The sequence below is a fragment of the Acomys minous genome, assembly GCF_964271855.1.
Source record: "Acomys minous genome assembly, chromosome: 11".
Taxonomy (NCBI): domain Eukaryota; kingdom Metazoa; phylum Chordata; class Mammalia; order Rodentia; family Muridae; genus Acomys; species Acomys minous.
The window spans coordinates 99596197-99618433 of NC_140492.1; the positions used below are offsets into that span (position 1 = coordinate 99596197).

Genomic DNA, 22237 nt, shown 5'->3' on the forward strand with positions numbered 1-22237 from the left:
CACCCATCACGATGTTCTTCTTGTAGGTTTCTAGGACCATTTGGGTCCTTCTATTTCCCCATCTCCTATATTTCTCTTACCTAGAGCGCCAGTGGGAGGTCCTCACATCTATCCCAATCTCCTGGTAAGTGAAGACTTTCATGGGGACATGCTTTTTGGGCTAGTGCCCAATTTAAGTGAGTATATACCATGTGAGTCTTTCTGCTTCTGGGTCAACTCACTCATTATGATCATTTCTAGTTCCATCCATTTGCCCACAAATTTTGGGATTTCCTTGTTTTTAATAGCTGAGTAGTATTCCATTGTGTAAATATACCACAGTTTCTTTATTCATTCTTCAACTGAGGGACATTTAGGTTGTTTCCAGGTTCTGGCTATTACAAATAAGGTCCAGAATTTCTTAACATAATTTTAGAAACTACACACTGCCATCATTGCCATGTCTTACTAGGCAGAAGCAAATCACTAAAATGCCATTCTTCATTCCTTGGAGGGGAATTAGGCTCTGTTTTTTGCGGGAGGAGTATTACAGAAATAGTGGACTGATCTTAAAACTTTCCTATGGATTTTCATCATCTGACATTCTATTTTTAACCACTGATAGCAGCTTTACTTGTAACAGCCAAACACACAACCCAGGTAACCTTGGAGTGGAGTATTACTCAGGAATAAAAAGATACTCACTATCTGACAACAGACAACATGGATGAATGTTTAAAAGCATTACGCTGTTTTAAAAGGAGAACACAAAAGAATACATACTGCCTGACATTCTAAAAGTTAGAACTACAATAGAAATCAGATAAATAGTTACAAAGGGTTGGGTTGGGAGAAAGGAGACTGAATTAGATGCCATCTTTGAAAAAAGAAAGGACAGAAACCGCCATACTGTCATCCTTCTAGCCATTAAACTATGTCCCATGTGGAACTCTCTTTCCGCAGTTTTCTACAAATGGTGTCCCCCCCACGATTATAAAATACATCATCAAAGTAAGCAACACTCTACATTCTCCTTAAACACTCTTCTGCACTATGAATAAATATGCCTAAGCTCCTATAAGCCTGTTCCACCTCTATGTTTGGTATATGTTATAAAATTACAAAGATCGTACCAGGGTCAACTGATTAACCCCCTTTCCTACCCTAGAAGCTTTAAATCTAAAAATAACTTCTCATGCCTGAAATAAACAGTTGAGTAGGTTCAGGGAGTGGGGTTATAGCTCAGTGCTAATGTACTTTACTAGCATGAGCAAGGCCCTCGAGAGGATGCATAGCACTACAAAAAACAGGAAGCGGCAAAGAAGAGGGGAGGGAGAAGGGGGGAGGAAGGAAGAGGACAAGGAGGGAAAAATGGAGGAGCAGGAGCAGGCGGATGAGGAACAGACATCTTCAGCAAAGCCTGTTCATGCAGGTAACCATTATTAGCTCTGGGATTCTCCTGCCCTGGGATGATCTTGAATGTTCCACTAGAGTCCACAAGGTTATATTGGGTTCCTATTGGACTGAACAGCACTGTGTGACACTTTATAGAAGAAAACGTTCTTTGAAAACCTTCAGGTCATTGTATGAAAAGAGCTTTAAGGAAGTACACAATGACAACAAAGCACATAACAAAAGTGTTCTGTATTATTATATCCAAAGAGTATGTTAAAATGGCATGTTGTCTCAGCTACTCAGAAGGCTGAGGCAGGAAGAGACCTTGAGCCTAGGAGCTCAAGGCCACCCTGGAAAATAATATCAAGCTGTGTTTCAAATGACCACATAAAAAATATCACCAAATAAAGTGCAAAATGGTTTCCACCATATTGGGCATAATGGTAAATACCACAAGGTAATTTTTTTTTAAATTCTGAGTATTCATTAGTAAATTAACTCAAACTTGCTTTCCACTTGTGTGGTATCAGAGAGCATCCATGTTTATAAGTATTGTGTGTGTTCAATAAAAAAAATTAATAAAGTACCTTATAATGTCCATTCATCACAGCATCGTGTAGGGGAGTAATCTGGCACTTTCCTTTGACATTCACATCGGCTCCACCCTTTAATAATTCACTTACTGTCTCATAGTATCCTCCTGCACTGGCTTCATGGAGGGCTGTCCAATCTATTATACAAAAAAGACATTTTTATTTGACATCTTAATAATATTTCAAGCCTTCTCTTTTAAAAAAGCAAAACAATTCCAGGAGCTCAAGAGCTGTCTAAGCCATCAAGAGCACATACCCCTCCTGCAGAAGACCTGGGTTTGCTTCCCAGCACTCACAACTACTTTAGCTCTAGTTGTAGGAGGTCCAATGTGTCTTTATGGGCACTTACCTTTACATGCACACAGCCTTAACACAGAAATACACACGCATGCACACATGCAAGCCCACACGTGTTTAAATGTATTCTAATTAGAGAAGATCATATAACATCTCCATAAAAGTATTTTATATTATTTAGTGGATTCAAAGATGGTTGGGAATGTAACACAGTGTATAGTGCGTGCCTGGCATGCACAAGGACTTGGGTTCAATAAAGCCAGACATGGTTGTGTGTGCCTGGAATCCATGCACATGGGGAGTAAGGGCAGAAGAACATAGTAACGTTTCAAAGCTACCCTTTGATACATAACAAGTTTGAGGCCAAATTGAGCTACATAAAACCTTATCTTAAAAAGAAAGGAAGAAGCAGGGGGAGGGCTGGAGAAATGGCTCAGAGGTTAAACGCACTGCCTGCTATTCTGGACGTCCTGAGTTCAATTACCAGCAACCACATGGTGGCTCACAACCATCTATAATGTGATCTGACGCCCTCTTCTGGTGTGCAGCTATACATGCAGGCAGAGCACTGTATAATAAATAAATAAATAAATCTTGAAAATAAAAAGAGGAGGAGGAATGAAAACAAAAATCAAATTCTTAACCCTGCAATGACAGAACATAAAAAGGAGGCAAATATTTTATTTTTAATTATGTATGTGTACATACATCTTTCTGTGGGTATGTACATATGAATGCCCATGGAAGTCAAAGGCACTAAAGACACCTAGACTTAAAGTTACAGGGAGTTGCAACTGCCTGATATGGGTGCCTGGAGCTGAACTTGGGTCCTCTTGTAAAAGCATTCTTAATTTTCCAAAATAAAAACAATCCCTACAGGTCAGTTATCAACTAACAGAGATTGTTTACAGGCTACTTTCTGCAGAGAAGAAAGAAAAAACCTTATTTCTAATTCAAGGAATTAGAATATCTCATCCAGCAGACCACATGTATGTGAGATAAAAGGCATACTTTCACCTTTATTTATAAAAACAGCTATTTATATTTATAGTAATTTAACTAACAAACCATATATACAATGTCTTTCTATAAATACCATCTTCTTTGTTAGTCAGAGGTAATAGTATGTTGCTAATAATTATTAAATTCTAATAAATTATGATAGATGTAATAAAATAAAAAAAATGTTAAAACCATACTTAACTTGCAACTTAGGTCTCAATCTAGCATTGAAATATTTAGACTGGAAATTTCATTTTTGTTGAATTTTCTGGCCTTTAGCCTCCTGGACTGAAGAGAGATCTCCTATTTCTGTAATAATCATTAAAAATATTTGCAAATATTCTCCAATGTTCCATCAAGAGGAAAGTCAACTCAACTGAGAAACCATTAATACAAACATCACGATAGTAGTTTCCCCAAAACAATAAACTATGGGGCCTTAAAAAAGACAGCTAACCTCAAAGAAGATTATGAGCATCAAAGAACCTCCTTATGGAGTTGGCTTCAAATGTGGCAAACAAGCCACTGGGAAAATGTCCTCATTTCTGCCACAGACAGAAGTCTGCCTAAAAATGGGCAACCTTAGATGCAGGCAGAGTTGATGGCCGAACTGTGCCAAGACAGGGTAAGCAAGTCCTCAATAGTTCCTGCCTCACAAGTAAGTCTAGCAGAGATACTGGGCTAGAAGGCTGAAGATGAGGCTCAATGTTACTGAGAGTGTTGGGTGACTGTTCAGGCAGCAAACTGTCTCAGTCATGTTTTTCATTGTGGAAGCTGCCAACCTGCACTACCGGTTCACTCAGGCATTTAAGTTTTATTCCTTCTCAAGTCTCTGAGGAGGGTTGAAGACCAGATAGTTTACTTTTACAATCAAGTTTAGTTGGTTAGGGGATAAGATTTTCTTAGATCAAGATAAAGGATTTAAGTTAATAGAGATGAGATATAATAGATATTGAATTTCATTCATAAACTTAGACCCAACAACATAGGAAAGATGTTTAAGTTTGACAAATACAAATAGCCGAATCAGTATGAATGTAATGTTTATATGACTCATGATGATCTCATGGTTCTCTCTGCTGTATGTAGTTTGTTTTATTCATATGTAATAAAATAAATGTGTATGCTAAAAAAGAATATCTAAATCATTAAGTATATTACTTGTAATTTTTTTCCTCTACAAAAATACAAAGAATCAATTAAACAGAGTTGATTCTCTGAGAAAAGCAGTAAGCTTGATAGACCTTTATCCTCTAAGACTGGAGTTACAAACAACTGTGAGCTGCCCTGTGGGTGCAAGGAATGCAACCTAGGCCCTTTGGAAGAGCAGCCAGTGCTCTTAACTACTGAGCCATCTCTTCAACCCTGTTAAAATTTTTCTTTAATGAAAATTGCTAACTTCAAACTAAAAAAAAAAGAATTACAATCTCCATTTTTGCAACAGTTTTGATTTGCTAAGTCATGATACTCAATTAAAACTAAACCAAGTACTAATTCTCAACTGTGCCTCTTAAAATACTAAAACTAACTCCTCCCATGTATTCTCCAAACCCAGTCACTTCTTGGGGATGATACTCTATGGATTTCTTGAATTTCAAGATAGTTATTTTATCTAGCTAATCACCCTCCCGCCCCCCTCCATTTAAAAACTTGATAGTAATGAAGCAGAAATAGGCACAGTTCGGTACCCCAGCAGGAAGGAAGTCTGGGGAAAAAAAGGCTTTTCCAATTCTGATCTAGCCAGCCTCCTTGATCTATAAAGTTGATAACAATGAACCAGAAATGGGGACAATCCGATAACCCAGCAGGAAAACCATGAGCTCCAGGCTAGCTTAAACTACACAGAACACTCTAGACTAGCCTGGACAAACAACAAACAAACAAACAAACAAACAAAACTGTATAAAGATAACTGAATAGTGCAAGACTTTTTCTGTAATTTCAATAATTTTCCTTTTATTTTGCTGCCTCTATTAGGTCTTGCTATAAGGGGGGCAAGAAGAAAGAAGGAAGGTTGGGAGGAAGGGAAGAAAAGAGAGAGGGAGGGAGGGAGGGAGGGAAAGAGGGAGGGAGGGAAGAAGGGAGGCAGACAGACTACCCTAATTGCTGAACATGAGAGACTATTGTTCTTATACTGAAGAATACAAACATCCTCCCATAGATAATATGTATTCCTACCAGGAAACAATGGTGCATGTTCCAAAATATGTGTTTTAGTTGTACTTGCTATTATAATTATATAATTCATTAAAAGAAGCAAATGAAGACACAAGCATAAACAATTTCTCAGTGAACATTAAGCTGTGAAAAACCTTTCTGCCCTGTCACTTGTCCTCTTAAGGGAAACAAAGCAGAAAAACAGACAAAATAAGTGTAAGACCTTGTTACAAACAAGAAAGTTGGCATTTTAGAATTGGCCGTAGGGGTAGAATATGAATGCAGTAAGCCCCAAGGTCCCTGTGGCTTTTTGTTCAGATGAATTTTCAGAGCATAGTGGTACAAGGGAAGGGTTTTACAAAGTAAGGTGAACCCACTAATCTTAGAAAATAGAATCAGAGATTGAGATGGTTGTATAATTTGCCAAGTGGGGCACCACAAATGAGAAAATAAAGAAAGGTACCAGAAATCTACACAAGGAGGTCCCTGAATCATTATATAAATAAACTGTTTTTATATAAGAGCACCCTTGGGCTGGGGAAATGGCTCCAAGGTAAGGTGCTTGCTGTGCAAGCATGTGGACCTGAGTTCGATCCCTAGCATCCATGTAAAAGCCAGACACAATGGCATATGCCTGTGACCCAAGAGCTGGGGAGGTGGAGACTAGCTAGGTGGGCATTTGAGAGAGCGCACAGAATGGTCATGTCTCATGAAATCACTTCTGCAGGGCCCAACACTATACCTGCCGATCAAGATTTTAACAAAGTATTGAAAAATTAAATCTTCAAGTAACTAGTCAACCCAAGTAAAATTCAACACTCCTTTAAAAATATACAAGCAGTAATATTTTGTTGCATATGAATATCCATTTATTTACATTGTCCTTCTACTTCAGAAAATGTAGTTTTGTATGACTATATTTCCAGACTGTATTTTATTTCCTTGATCTATTTCCCTATCTTGATGTCAACATCATGCTATTGTTACTATTATAGCTACATAATTCTTTGTCTGATCATGGTAGCTCTCAAATTTTATTTTTGGGAATTTTGCTGTTCTAAGTCTTCTGCTTTTAAAAACAAAATGACTCAGTGATTTTATGAAAGGAAAGTAAAACTGAGAGGGGAGGGGAAGGGAGGGGAGGTTAGTGATGGTTCAGTCAGCAGAGTACTTGCCTAGCAAGCACAAGAGCCTGGGTTTGATCCAGGATGGCAGCGCCTGTGGGTCCTGGGACTTGTGGTCAGGCAGCTGAGCTTTACTGCAGGTTCCAGGCCAGTGAGATCCTGTTTCAGAAAGTGGACATTACCTGAGGAATGATGCTGGAGGCCATCCGGGGGCCTGGACACGTGCTGCACATGTGCACCTTTCCCTCTGCCTACGACCCCCACCACACCGCCGCACATACACTGGGGTGGGGGCAGGGCGACACAACAGAACAGTCTCTGCGTGGGTTTTAATTAGATTTGAGAAGTAAAGTCCACTTCTCTCCATCAAATTTCCCTTGATTTCTCTGCTTTTTGTTTTGTTTTGTAGGCTTTAGTGATCTATCTCTGACCTTAAAAACAATTATCCTTACATACATGCTTTATTATAATGGTTTTAAATTTGCACTTTATTTAATGCTATAATATATAAGGATATTCACATATGTTTGTGTCCTGAAACTTTGCTACACTAGATTATAGAAACTATGTTGGTTGCTTTCCTGTTGCTATGAAAAAATAACATGACCAAAGGAACTTACAGAAGAAATAGTTAATTTTGGCTAACAGTTCTATAGGTAAAGTAGCTTTTATTATAGATCTCCTCAGATTTTTAGCACAGATGATTGTGTTATTTGTGACTAAAATACTCTTACTTCTAATACTGTTGCTTTTGTTTTTCTATAAAATAATTATCTAGAACGGTTCAATGTTCAACAGAAATAGAAGTGGTAAGACTAGGTATTTTTGTTAGTGGTATTATTAGGGGGTTTCCTGCTTATTTTAGTTTAGTTTAAGTTTAGTTGAGCTAGTTTATCAACATGACACACGCTGGAGGGAAGAGGGAATCTCAATTGAGAAAATGCGCCCAGCAGACTGCCCTGTGAGCAAGGCTGTGCAACATTTTCTTCACTGATGATCACGTGGGAAGGTCCAGCTCCCTGTGGATGGGGCCACCCTGGGCTACATAGGAAGTTATGTAAGAAAGCAGGCTGGAAAATCCATGGGGAACAAGACAGGAAGCAGTGTGTCTCCACAGCTTCTGCTTCAGCTCCTGAGTCCAGCTTCCTGCCCTGACTTCCCTTTGTAATAGATTGTGACCTGAGGATTGGAACATGAGAAACCAAAGCAAAGTAAGACAAAACTCCTTCCCTCCCCTAGTTGCTTTTGGTCGTAGGGCTTTGTCCCACCCACAGAACCCTGACCAAGACAAGAGGAAACACTTATTATTTCATCAATGAAGATAGTAGCTATACGATATTTGTCAGGTTGAGGAAATCCTCCTCTATGCATGTCCACTGTAATTTTTAACCAGAAGTGAATATCTGATGTTATCAAGTGCTTTTTTACATCTGATGAAATAATCTATGTAGTTTTTCCTTTTGAGGTTGTTATGATAATAAGTTGCAGTGAGTAATTTTCAAATTTAAGGCCAGTATTAGTAGTAAGGTTTTTAGGTATTAGTATTTTGACATGTAAAAATCACACTAATTAATGTTTACAACTCAGTGAGTTTGGAGACAAGGATATCGTGGTAAATCAGTCATCACAGTCACAGACAACAGCCTCCCTCTTTGTAGTGACTATTTCCGGAGAGTCTGTTCCACACTACTGCACTGTAGCCTTTGTGTCGCATCACTAAGAGTTCTCCTGTTTCACGTTGGATCTTCTGTAGAATGTATTTCAATGAATTTTTCTTTCCTATCTTAGCTCTTGGTTTGAATAATTCTTTTAAAGGATTTGGACTTTTCACAATATTAAGACTATGAGAAAGATTGACCTCTCTTTCAAAAATTTTCACTTAAACCTTTGGTCAGCCTAAAATTCAATTTAGAATGAGGATGTTATATGTAACACTTAGTCCCTTTTACCAATACTTTTGGGATATGGACTGTATCATTCATCACCATCATATTCCGATTGTATCTGCTTGTCAAATCTAAGTCCTTTTTTCCATTTCACTGATTTATCTGTCTGGTCCTACACCATGACAAATAACTTTAATTTCAGTAGTTTTCTAAAATGTTATCATTTACACAGAACAGATTCTTGTCACACTACCACTGATTTAACTTTTCTAAATATTTTTTTGCTGGTTTTTAATACTTATTTTTCTTTCTGAAATTTAGTATCATTTTATAGCATTCTCATAGCTACCCTAAAGCCCTATTAAAATAATAAAACAACAAACAAGCAAAGAAAACTCTATATATATGGAACTAGAGAGATTATTCAATGGGTAAGAGTAATTGCTCTTCAATCATGAAGACCTGAGTTCAAATCCCTACCACCCATGTAAAAAGACAGACATAGCTGCATATGCCAGAAAACCCACTACTAGGAGGCAAAAGAAAGTTGACCTGCCAGCCACCCAGTCTAGCTGAAACAGCAAGCTCCCCAGCCAGTGAGAGATTCTGTCCCAAGGAGAAAATATGCGGAGCGGCGAAGTAAGACACCTGATGCTTTGGCTTCTGCATGCACATGCAGAGGCATGTACACCAACAAACATTCATGCATGTAACACACACACACACACAGACACACACACACCCCTATAGTTTCATATGTGTGTGTGTGTGCATGTTCAGGCAGATATGTGCAAGGGTATGTGGAGGCCAGCCAGAGGCCAACGTCAAGGGTCTGTGCACAATCAGTTTTTGAGATGGGGGTTTCTCACTGAAGCTAGAGCAAATGGATTTGATAAAACACTTGGCCATCAACACCCACATATCTCCCTGTCACTGCCTCTCCACGAGCAGGGATTACAAGAATGTTCTTGTCTTAGTCACTGTTCTTTGGCTATGAAGGGGCACTGTGACCAAGGCAACACTTACAAAGCAAAGCACTTAATTGTGGACTTAGAACTTCATAGGACCACAGCAGCAGACATGTCACTGGAGCAGTAGCTAAGAGCTACATCCTGATCCTCAGGCCTGGAAGCAGGGGGGCATCTGACACTTCAAATATATGTCCTATGACTGAACATTCAAATATGTGTGCCTATGAACACCATTCTTATTCAAACCACTGCAGTGCTGGAAATTAAACTCAGGTCCTGTATTGGTTTGGCAAATGTTTTACTGACTAAGCTACCCTCTCAGCCCCCCAACCCACTTTTGATTGAGACCTCATGCACTTGTAAGTAACAGAGAGAAGAACATTCCTTAAGTTCTTGAGAACTAGTTTCTCGTTTCCATTTGCTCAAGTCTCCTTTTGGTACCTCAGAAGTAATTTCAGACCTTCTTCTTACAGGTATGACATAGGTTTTACTGTCGTAAGTAGTAGTTTCCTTATTTTTTACAGCACTGTAATTACTATAATTATATATAATTTTCTCTTACATTGCTTATCTAGTTAACATATGAGATATACTATTTTGGAGATTTTTCCAGTTTATTAAATTTGTTTATATTTTGAAATAATTTCAGACTTTCCGAAAAAGTATGTAAAGAGAATAATGTTCTAAGGATATAGCCTCTAAGTTTGATCTGACTAAAAAATATAAGCAAAGGATTCAATGTTACACATTTTACCACAACTTTAAATCATTTTCATCTGTCTGTCTGTCTATCTATCTATCTATCTACCCACCCACCCACCCATCCATCCATCCACCCACCTACCTATCTATAATCTGCTGTACATAGACAGATAGCTGGAATGATAATGAGAGACTTTTTGTTTGTTTGTTTGGTTGGTTTTTCAAGACAGGGTTTCTCTGTGTAGCCCTGGCTGTCCTGGACCCACTTTGTAGACCACGCTGGCCTCAAACTCACAGCAATCCACCTGCCTCTGCCTCCCGATGTCTGTGAACCAGGATGTGATTGCTAAACTCAAAACCTCTGGAAGAACAGACAATGCTCTTAACCACTGAGCCATCTCTCCAGCCAAAGGGACTTTTATATAACAAAAATTTTATCACTAATACTTGACATGTATTTTCTAAGAATGTAAGTATTCTCTTATACACTCAAGAGTATTAGTTTCAAATTCAGAAAGCTCAGATGCAATGTGTAGTTCATGTTTTAATTTTGTCAAGTCCACTATAACTTGGAACCAATGTTTTTATATTATTTTATTGTAATAGAACTTTTTAGTTTAATTGCAGGTTATATAAAACAGAATAAGTTAATAATTAACCTGTTAATAATTTGCCCTCTTCTTTTCTTTCCTAATATTTTTGGTAGGCACTGGCAGTCTTTTGCTATGCTAGCCATACACCCAACTATGAAAGCACTCTCTAGCTGCTCTCTATAGTAAAAACCATAGAAAATGTACTACCCCAAGGGCCATTTAATCTCAAATCCCACTTATGCTACTAATGAGCTGTGTGTGCTAGTGGGAAAACTCTTACTTACCATCACTGAAATTGTTAGTTAACTCATAAACACAATCGAGGTCATATTATAAATTGTTCTACTTCAGTTTTTCTTTTTGTTTGTTTGCTTTGTTTTTGCTTTTTGTTTTTGTTTTTCAAGACAGGGTTTCTTCTGTAGTCCCGGCTGTCCTGGACTCTCTTTGTAGTCCAGGTTGGCCTCAACTCAGAGATCTGCCTGCCTCTGCTGGCTTTAAAGGTGTGCGCCACTACACCAGGCTCAGTTCTGTTCCTATAAGCTACTTAAAGAAATGAAATATTCAAAACATGTCTCACCATTTTTAATTTTACGATGTTCCTTTTTCCTTATCTGTTTACTCTTGGATCTGGATGAATGCATAGCCTTCCTTTTACTGCCAATCATTAAAGCAGAATCCTGCATTCTTTAAAAAAATGGACTTATCAAATAATTGCAATATTTTCCATAAGCCTTCATGAAAAATCACATTAATTTTTGACAAAAACTGAAAACCCATAGACAATTACTGGTTTATTCTCAATTGACAAAGCAACTTAAACATGGAGATGGGGCCTAAGTAAGCTATAGCTAACTCTGTGAGAGACAAGCTCATGCCAGTCTTTTAATTCTGTTACTTTACGTGTAGTTTCCTACAAATAGAAGGATTCTGAGCTTCCTGCCCTTCACTCCTAAGCTGGCATGTCACTATCCACTCTATTCACCTTGTAGGGGAAAGGAGGCAGGCTCTTTGCAGGGGTGTGAGGGGTAAAGAGACTTGTTATGAGGTAGGGCACTGATCAAAACTGTAAAATAAAAAACAGCCACATAAAAATGCTTTTTCCTTAGGGGTGAGCTGATACTGCCTCTAACATCCTCCTGCACCCAATTACCAGTTAAATTTGCAGCATATCTGGTGAGAAAGATATAATTTAAAAGCATACCTGAAATTATCAGTTGAAAAACTGCTATCTATTCGATCCTCATAGCTAAGTGTTTTTGATAAAATCCTTTCTGGTGTCTTCAATACAACATCTGTATGCATCACATCTCTGCTTGCTTTCAGTTTTTCCAGTCTAGATGATTTTCTTAGTGGTGTTTCCAGGACAGAGGTACTTTTCCGGGGGTCTGAACTTCCCTTATTGTTTAGTTGCTTATAAGAGGTGTCATTTTCATGAGTCAATGTTGGCAAGCTAAATGGTTTTACATCTTCTATTGTCTATAAAGATATATATATGGATATACATATATCCACAAATAGTTACAACATTAAAACAAAAATAATAAAATTTATCTGCTACTCTGTTAAAACTAAAATGTCTTTAAGACGAAAATGTAACAATTCACAACCATATATGAACATAATGAGAAAATTTTATAATCATATTTTTTAAAGAACAATATAGATTTTAAGCTTATGAAAAACAAACAGCTAGTCTTAGTGACACATGTCTATAATCCCAGCACTTGGAAAACTGGGGCAGGAGAATTGTGAGTTTGAGGCCAGCTTGGGCTTCATAGGAGACCGGGTTGGGGAGAAGGGGGAAAAAAAAGAAAGAACTTATTTCATCAATATTCAACTTAAAATTCAAACGTAAGATCACTTTTTTAATGCATTAATTTGTCAGGAAGTAAGTAGTAGAGAATAAGACACACACATAAGAACATGACAAAGACCAGTCAAGAAGAGATTAATGGTCTGTGCAAGTTAGTACTCTACTGACAGAAGCAGTGACATTTAGGGGACAAGGTGACACATAATTTCCATATTTTCAGAGGTCAATAGCATGTCATGAATTCTTCCAATTTCTCCTTGATAATCTACTATAGACTAACTTTTACAAGGACATTCACATTTTACATGCATCGCCTAATCCTTCTTGAGGTACTTTACAGATCCAGATGCAAAGCTTCTCAAAATAAAATAGTGAACATTTTCATCACAGCTGAGTATTTCACTTGATTCGGTTCTACAGATTAAAGGGTTTCTCTTCTTAAACTTGAAGATGCACTAAAACTTGTGTTTGCTTTACCAGTATTAATCATATTTTCTACATTTTACTTCTTCTTATACTAGAATTCTAAAATATTTAACAATCTTTATCTCCTTGATTAGTGTGCCTTTTTTTCTGTTTTCTTTTCTTTATCTTCTAACGTCTATGGGAGAGCTGATGGCCAGACTACACTGGTATTACTCCAGGTTTGTATGCTGCAACATAAACTCATGTTTTCTCTAAATCTTCCTGGGGATGCACATGAAATATTCTGTTAATAGCCAAGAGGAAATAGAAAAGGAATCTAAGTTTCCATTATTATTAATTGATTAAATTATAATATATTTATATAAAACACTTACATATCATTTAGTAATCTAAAAGATTTCATTTATAAGTGCTAAGTTTCCTCACACTAAAAAGATAAGTAGCATATATTATATTTGAAAATAAGCTGCAATGCATCCTGTATTGCAATCTCCTTTGAATGAAAGAAATGCACATGGAAGAGAAGTAACTGAAGATGCACCAAACCATTAACAGTTTAGAGAGTGGACCTACGGGGACTTTAATTACTATACTGCACAATAATCTTATAATCTCTGCTATGTTCTTTTGGTTTTGGCTGATCTGTGGCAGGTGTTATTGTGTCCCCAGGCTGGCCTTGAACTCTTGAACTGCTGCCCCTGCTGCTCCAGTCTCTCCGGTGCTGGTATTACTAGTATGTACCACCACACTTGCATTTAACTTTATAATAGTGAGAATACAAACTCTCAACATGAAAAGGGAATGTGGCTCCTGTTACATACCTACAGGGCCTGCAGGCACAGTGTTGTAGAAAGTATAAAACCTCACGTTATAGCACTTTACTCATACACTAAATGCAAACAGAGCTTAAAGAAGGCTTAACTCTTCCTCTGACACCCAGTAGCCCAAATCACTGTGTCTAACTATAGGTAAGTCAGTATCTACTCCGTACTTAGGTAAATATAGTAAGTAACATTCTGAACAGGAGAGAGACTTCTAGTAAGAAATGCTTTACTATATGCTAAAAAGCTAATGATATGCCTTCTTATGTAAGTTGAGGAGAAACTAATTTTAGCTTAATTCCTTGTAAACTTTACCCAGGACTTCTAAAAGGAGCAGTCTATCTATGAAAGTTACATAATACCTTCTAAATGTTGGTAGCTGGTGAGATGATTTGAATTTAGCACAACGAAGATTGTTTTAGGTCACTACACAACAGATTCAGATATTCATAGTGTGCGTGCGTATACACTTGTCCTACTGACAGACGGTTGTGCCACAACCTAGGTAACCCCAACTGTTTAAATGGTAGGATAGGAAATTCACCTGCTCTATTTGTGTGCAGTCTTCATCTATTTGAGACACCGTAGGCTGCACTTGTAAACATTCATTTCCACTGCTAACAGCGCTGCTTTTCTCATGTTCTTGACAGATGGGTCCTACCTCGTCACCCGGTAATGCGTTGGTGGTTGCCAGCAATTCAGCTGGCAATGCAGCATCATCCTTCATGTTTTCTAGTACATCTGTGTAACACGCTGCAGCAGCATCCTCCATGTTTTCTGCCACATCTCTATAGTACGCTGACAAGGCATTCAAAGGGAACGACATAGAACTCACTGGGTTCAACAACTCTTGAGGATTGGAGTCATTCATTATTTCAAGCAGTGTTTGCTCTTGGGTGCCTCCTGGTGATTCTAGTAACCTTTCTAAAACAGACACAAATGTTTCAAGAGAGCTTTCTTCATCTTTGGTTTCTTTGGATGTCATGGTCAGTGTTACTTCCTTTCCAGGCTCAGAAAATGTATCTGGTACTGCTAAGGTCTTCACTGGCTCTGTTAACGATTTCTCCTTTAGTGCAACTGAATCAGACGCCACAAGAGAAGTACCTGAGAGAAGACTAATTTCAGGGGAATCTGTGGTTTCACTTAGTTCCTGTGTATTACATAAAACACAAAGCAACATTTAAAATTAAAAATGAGATTAATAGCTCATTTTGTTAGTGATTTATTTTTACCAACTGTCTATTTCATCCATAAATAAAAATAATATTCCTTACTACTCTCCTATATAAAATTAGTAATGCCTGAATGTCATCACAGATGACAAATTATCTCAACTACGCTTTAATTATCTGTTCCAACAAAAGAGACAGATGCTCTGATTAGTTAAATTAACAAATCACCTCAATACTTCACAGTTTAAATAATGATATAAAATTCTTTCTATCAGTCATAACTTTCTGAATGAATATGCAAATATGAAATAAAAAATAAAAAGAATAGAAAATCAGAAGGGAGCTGGAAGATATGTGGGTGCAATTCTATGAAGTTCTATGAATCCTGACTCTAAATTAATAACCCTGTGTTTTGTTATTCTAAACAAACCCCAACTTCCCCAGTGAGTTATTTTCAAAGGCAATACCCTAACAGATTGTTCTTGTTCTTACAAAGGTTCCAATGTCCAATATTAGAATCACTCTTAAAGTTGCTATCCCAATTATGCTACTCAGGAAAATAATATATTTTATGGGTATTGAAATGTATAGTTTTCAATCACTTTGGCTGTTCTTCCTGTAGAGGAATTTTAACCCAGCAACATGGCTGCTCTGGCAAGAGATCACATCTAAAGACCTTCTAGGTCCATGTGATCCGGCTAGAATACAGACACACCGTTGGTACACATCTTTAATCCCAAACAACAAAAGTAAGATTAGTTTATAGAAGGAAGCAGCGATGTTGGAAAGTAGCATCTAGTTGAGTGCTAGCCAACGTGATGAGCTGGAGAATGAGAACAGACTGAGTGAGAGACAGGATGCACCCGGTTCTCCTGAGAGCAGCACAGGGAGAGCAGCGAGGGCAGCAGGAGTAGTAGGCAAGCCGACTGTGTGGCAGTTTTACAAGGACAGGTTGCAGAGAGAAGCTAGAGAACGAGAAGGAACCAGAAGATTAGAACATATTGCCAGAGTTAGTTTGAGGCCAAGCAGAGCAATTCAGTCTGAAGCCTAGAGAGAAGACAAATTGAACCTGTCAGCTTGGTGAGGAATTTGGGCCAGAGCAGCTAAGTTGAACCAGCCAACAAGAGTTCAGAAAGAGCTAGAAAGGGTGAATTTATTCAGCACTAAGTCTCAGAGGCTGAAAGCATTCTAAGCCAAGGTTAGCAGATGGAGGCTGGAAGCTGAAGCCTTCAAGGCTTGGGTTATAGATTAGATTGCATGGGGGCTAGAAGCTTCCAGGCCTAGAACTAGGGAGAGTTAGTACAGAGAAAGAAATGCTCTAGGCTCAGTCCAAGCCCTATTAGTACAGCTTGGGTATGGCTCTCATCTCATCCTCTCATCAGAGGAAACAAAAATAACACATCTGGCCCCCAACATTGACACCCCCACAACATGCCCACTGCCTCTCTGGCAAGATGAGTTATTATCTCCTCAGACTGCTAATAATTTGTTCCAAGTTGGATCAAAGAAGTAAGAGTTAGCATATTCTGCTACCATTCCCCGTGTTTACAGCATATAGAGCCTAAGAAGATATCTTTGTTTATCTATAATGCTAACTATAATTTTCTTATAAGATAAGAAATCTAAGAACTGGATCCTACTCGTTATTTGAGTCATATCTCAAGGGTTCCCTACTATTTAAAGGTCTTTTATGTTTATTCAATTCAAGATGCTAAGGCATACCAAGTAGCAGCCCCACAGAACCTAATGTGTAACAGTAGCCACCCTTTAGAGAAGAGGAGGCCATAGAGAGTTTACTGATTTTTTCTGAAAATTTTTTTGGTGAGACAAAATTAATCAAATTGCTTTCCTACAAAGTTTTTCAAAATATATAAAGATCTAAGACACAATGGTTTGTTTAAATATTTTATTTAAATTTTTAAAATTTTTTATTTAAAATTAAACGTTTATTTACATTTTTTCAGATAATCTATTGGGAACTATTGCTATAGGCAGTGAAAAACAGATATCAGAGAAGAGGCAATAGCTTTGATCAATACTACCAGTCACCTGACACAGATGCAAAGACAAGGAAGGATCTGAGGCATGAATGAATGACTCACGGAGAAGAGAAGCAACAACATGTAGTTACTCAGATACAACGAGGTGCCAGGCCAGACGTCATCCTTGCTCAGGGCCCTCACACTAGCTCTCTGAAACATCTCTCTGTCCATACTTTATAGATATAACCAAGAGTCACCCCTGAAGCCACTCCAAATCGTATGCCTATTTCCCTACTTGTAACTTCAGCAAAAACAAAAAAACAAAAAAAACAAAAAAACGTGGTAAGTGGATTTATAGAAGGCACAGCTAAGCCATGTAAGATAGGGTGGTCCTAGGAAGGTCCATCACTTGATATCTTGAAGGAGGATGTGAGTCCACTGTGGGCAGAGCCAGTTCACAGCACCAAGTGAAAAGCAAAGACAAAGTAGGCCCTTGTCACACACTATCAATAGGACAACAAGAAAGCAAGCTTGAAATATTAAAGAAATGGGGTTAACATTAAAAGCAACAAAAAAGGTTACACTCCATCAGCTGGGCATATGTAGCACCAAGATGTGTATTTCTCTAAACAAAGAATAAGAGACTTGAAATAGTGGGTAAAGAACATAAATCAGAAAATTACTAAAACTATCAATAATAATGAAGAATAACTACATGAACCGAGTTTTAGATACTGTTTCTCCTCCCCAAGGACTATCTTCATGGAAACGGAAAGCACCATGCAAGCCTACAAGGAAGAGGGGAACCAACAATCCTACACAGATGTAACACCTATGAACATAACAATGACCAGCATGACTCAATAGTGTTAAGGGTGCAATAGTGGCAGTAATACATTGCTGGTAAGCAACAGCTCCTCTAGTTGACATAGACCTGTCAGTATGAGTTCCCTGGTACTGGGAACCTACACAACTAGCCAGGGCTAGTGAGGTTACGGATCTTAGAAGAGAACCTACAACTGCCACTTTACTAAACCAGTGTAATTCCTAAATACATTCATTCTAAATATTTATATTTATAAGTGTGATTCTCACCCCTCATAAAAAATTTCTTTGCACCACAAGGAGAAAATTACAGGAAAACCCAAATGTGGAGAAAAAGAGATTGTGTTTACCCAGTCCCAACCAACAGATCTACAAGACAACCCCTGCACTTAAGACTCAGGGGTTATTGCAGAGAAGGGAGAGACTGAAAAAGCCTGAGGAGCAGAAAAGTTGCTGTGAGATCGTATCTCCTAGAAATGCCAGAGAAGCCACACCCATAGAGTTCCATCAACAAGACCTGAACAACGGTGACATCACTGAACATGTTAACATGGAAGCGGTATAGTTTATGGGGGGCTCAACCCTAAACAAGGAACTACAGAGAACTGGGGAATGCTGAGAGTGGAAGAAATGGTCTTCCCCAGGGCGATCAGCTCTGAGGTCAAATACATACAGGTAACATTATACGACCTGGGCAAGCTGTAGTACATTTAGGAATATACACAGGAATAACACACACACACACACACACACACACACACACACACACACACACACTGAACTTCTGACCATTCTGAGTGTTGAGATAACAGGCCTACATATATGCAGTATAAAAACAAATTTTTAAAAGATGTCATGAATCTGTGAGAGAGCAAGTGGAGTACATGGGAGAGGTTGGGGGGGCAAAGAAATGTTGTAATTATATTATAATTTCAAAAAATATTATAGCTGGGTAGTGGTAGTACATGCCTTTAATCCTAGCACTTGGGAGGCAGAGGCAAGTAGATCTTTGTGAGTTCAAGGCCAGCCTGGTGTACAGAGAGAGTTCCAGTGTTACAAAGAGAGACCCTGTCTCAGCTCCACCCTCCCCCCACTCCCCATTACCAAAATTATAAAAAATAGTAAGTTTCTAGCTATTGATGCGATTTACTCAGATTACTGCCTAGAGCAGAGTCTAAAAGAGCTTGAAACTTTAATCAACATGATTTTTTAAAAAATATAAACCCACAATCTACAGAACCAATTTTGGTTACATACACCAACCTTTTCTGGATGTGGCAAATTTTCACAATTTTCAGCTTCAGGTCCTAGGAGAGAACAGTATGTATTTATTCTAGCTTTATTGAACCAAAAATATACCCTTCTCAATCAACAACAACACTTGAGCTTTCTTAAACAATTCAACAGACATAGCAAACATTTTATTAATATACCAATTTGTTGATGTAAACATTATTTAGAAAATAATAAACTTCCTTTCTTGGCCTGGGGCTATAGTTCAACTGGTAGACTGCTTTCCCTGGGTTCTATGCCTAGTAGGCCTTACACCCTTAAACTAGGAGAGGCTGTGCAGGCCTGAAATTCAGCACTCAGGGAGGGGTCAGAAGTTCAAAGTCATCCTAGACTACATACACAGTGAGATCGAGACTAAGCAGGGTTAAGTCAGACACTGTGGTTCTTCATTTTTAAGAAGAGAGAGAAAGAAGAAAATTATGTGGTGTTGGAACATTATTGATGAGTGAATGAATTGGAGCTGTGCAAGGAGAATTCTGAGTGCTTTCAAGAAAACTAAAAACAAAACCAAGACAAGGGTCTTATGACCTCAGTCTCTTCAAAAATAAGAATATGGAATTGTCCCTGGAATGTGCTTTCTTGTTCCTCCCAGGTATAACAGACAACAGTGAGTTTATTTTAGTTTATTAATCACAACTGGCTATTGTTATTTGTTTATGTACCGCTACGGAGAAACATGTTTCGCCACATGCAGCTTGTCCTTGTGATTGTACACAGCTTGAACTCATGAGAACTTTACTTATATGACCTTTCCTAGCCCTCCGGGTATGAACTATCTGATGCTCTAATAAAGCTGGCTATTGTATGAGAGGTTAGTCTGCCTCGTTTTTAGGCTCTACTATCCCAGGTCTAACTGCCAATTAGAGTGGTAAACAATATGAATCCAAACAGAACTGTAACTATTTAAGCTTAGTTTAGCTTAAAAACAAACCTCTGTTTCTGTTGCATTATTCTAAGTATTTATAATAGCACAAGAATAATTTATAACTACTTCCTAAGAGTTACCACCTCCTCTGCGGTAGGTAATAGAAACTTACATGATTCAAGCTATTTGGAGTTAGATGTGAGGACCTCATGTGGGGCCAAGAAGAATCAGGGATCATCTAGACTCTGAGATTTCAACTCTATTATCTGTTCTTAGCCTACTGCCTCTGAGTGGAACTGGATCAGAGCAATTCACACCAAATTAGATTGAAGAATGATCAAGAAAAGATTTTTTTTTCTCCTATTCTATATCCCTTCTGCCTTCCACCTTCATTTTACCACCAAGCCACAAGAAATCTGATATATAGTTGGGTAGAATCCACAATTCACTGAGGCTTCAAGTCGTGTCTGAGAACGTTACACAAAACCTAAATAGCTAAGAAAAAATAAGAAATGGTTGTCTGCTGAATCTCCAAATCCATCCTTACAGATAACACTGATTTACAGGGAAGAAACTAAGCATTAATATACCTGCTAAACACCATCTGAAAATCTCAGGGTTTTTTTGCATGGGCAGGCGTGGGGGGGGGGGAGAACAACAGAGGATGCAGGGGTGGGGACAACGTAAGAAGTGGCTACTTCAGTTGTTTTGGTCTCTGGGGTTTTGCTTCACCTTGCCATTTGATAATAAAAATACAAAAATCAAGAAGGTTAATTAAAATCTGGCTGCTAAGGCTGGGCATGGCAGCTCATGCCTTTAATCCCAGCACTTGGGAGGCAGAAACAGGTGGATCTTGTAAATTGCAGGCCAGCCTGGTCTACAAAGAGAGTTCCAAGACACTTATGGCCACCACAGAGAAACCCTATCTTGAAAAAAACAAAAACAAAATAAAACAAAAATCTGGTTGCTGTTCTAAAAGATGTACATTCAATTCCCAGCACCCAGCATCTACACGGCAACTCACATCTGTCTGTAACTCCAGTCCTAATGTATCTGATGCCCTCTTCTGGCTTTCACAGGCACCAAGCATACAAGTGGTACAGATACACATGTAACCAAAGACCATGTGCGTAAAAATAAACAAACATTTTAAGAAAAGATTAAAACCACGACATTCTATCCCTTTCCAAGATGATCAGTAAAAATAAGCCAATATTTAACTTTATACTCTTTTAGAACCAATATTTAATCACATTATTCCTTTAGAACCTTTTATTTCAAGCAGCAATAATAAGTTCTACAACCCATATCTGAGGTCATTAAAAATATTAATAGTGGGGGCTAGAAAAATGGTTTAGTGATCAAAAGCACTGCTAATCTTTAAGAGAATCCAAGTTTGAGTCTCAGCTCCCACATGTTGGCTCACAACCATCTGTAACTTCAGTCCCTGGGCATCTGTTGCCCTCTCCTGGCTTCCACAGGCACTGCACACATGTGATGAACATGAAGACAAACATCCAGGTAAAACACATATACATAAATAAAAATTTTAATGTTAATAATAATGAATGAAATATAGCTTTAATTATCTTTGAAGAAAGGGTACATTTTTTATTTAAACAGTCAGATTCTTGAGAGAATTTTTAAAACTTTATAATTCCTTTAAATAATAAAGAAAGCTTTATAAACAATAAGACATCCTTCCCCATATTGTCTCTAACAATCTCATCAGAAGGATAATTAGCATTTTATGACACCAGTTGACATTTCAAAAGCTTGATAATTAATAAAGTGTCTTATATTGATTTTATCTCACAGAAAAATAAATATTTGAAAGAAATAATATGGTTAGAGGGGCTGGGGTGATGACTTGTTCATAAAGTACTTGTGACACAAACATGAGGACCTGAGTTCAATCCCCATCATCCACACACCAGCTGGTTACAGACAAGAGGATTTCTGCGCTTGCTCGCTAGCCAATCACAAGCTCTACATTCAGTGAATGACCCAATCTGAAATCTTAAGGTGAACTGGAAGAGATATCTAATCTCAACCTCCAACCTTCAACACACACATGTGAACATGTGTGTGCAGACACATACAAGCACCTAACACACAAAAACGTGAAAGTTACTGTTTCCTTAACATTTAAACACTAATTACAAACTGAAATTTCTTTCTTTCTTTCTTTCTTTTTTATTTTGTTTTGTTTGAGACAGGGTCTCTCTGTGTTAGCCTTGGCTGTCTTGGACTCGCTTTGTAGACCAGGTTGGCCTCAAACTCACAGCGATCCGCCTGCCTCTGCCTCCCAAGTACTGGGATTAAAGGCGTGCTCTTTCTT

General features: G+C 38.1%; 1 protein-coding gene across 5 annotated transcripts in view; it reads right to left on the minus strand.

Moving 5' to 3' along the window:
* ANKRD31 (ankyrin repeat domain 31) overlaps positions 1 to 22237 on the minus strand; it is a 174088-nt gene that overhangs the window by 72706 nt on the left and 79145 nt on the right. For all 5 annotated transcript variants that reach the window (XM_084802696.1, XM_084802698.1, XM_084802697.1 and 2 more), the window contains 5 exons: positions 19002 to 19045; positions 14304 to 14909; positions 11901 to 12175; positions 11277 to 11383; positions 1962 to 2104 (listed from right to left, as the gene is read on the minus strand). In XM_084802696.1, coding sequence (XP_084658822.1) covers positions 1962 to 2104; positions 11277 to 11383; positions 11901 to 12175; positions 14304 to 14909; positions 19002 to 19045 — 1175 coding nt within the window. The remainder of the gene's footprint in view (positions 1 to 1961; positions 2105 to 11276; positions 11384 to 11900; positions 12176 to 14303; positions 14910 to 19001; positions 19046 to 22237) is intronic.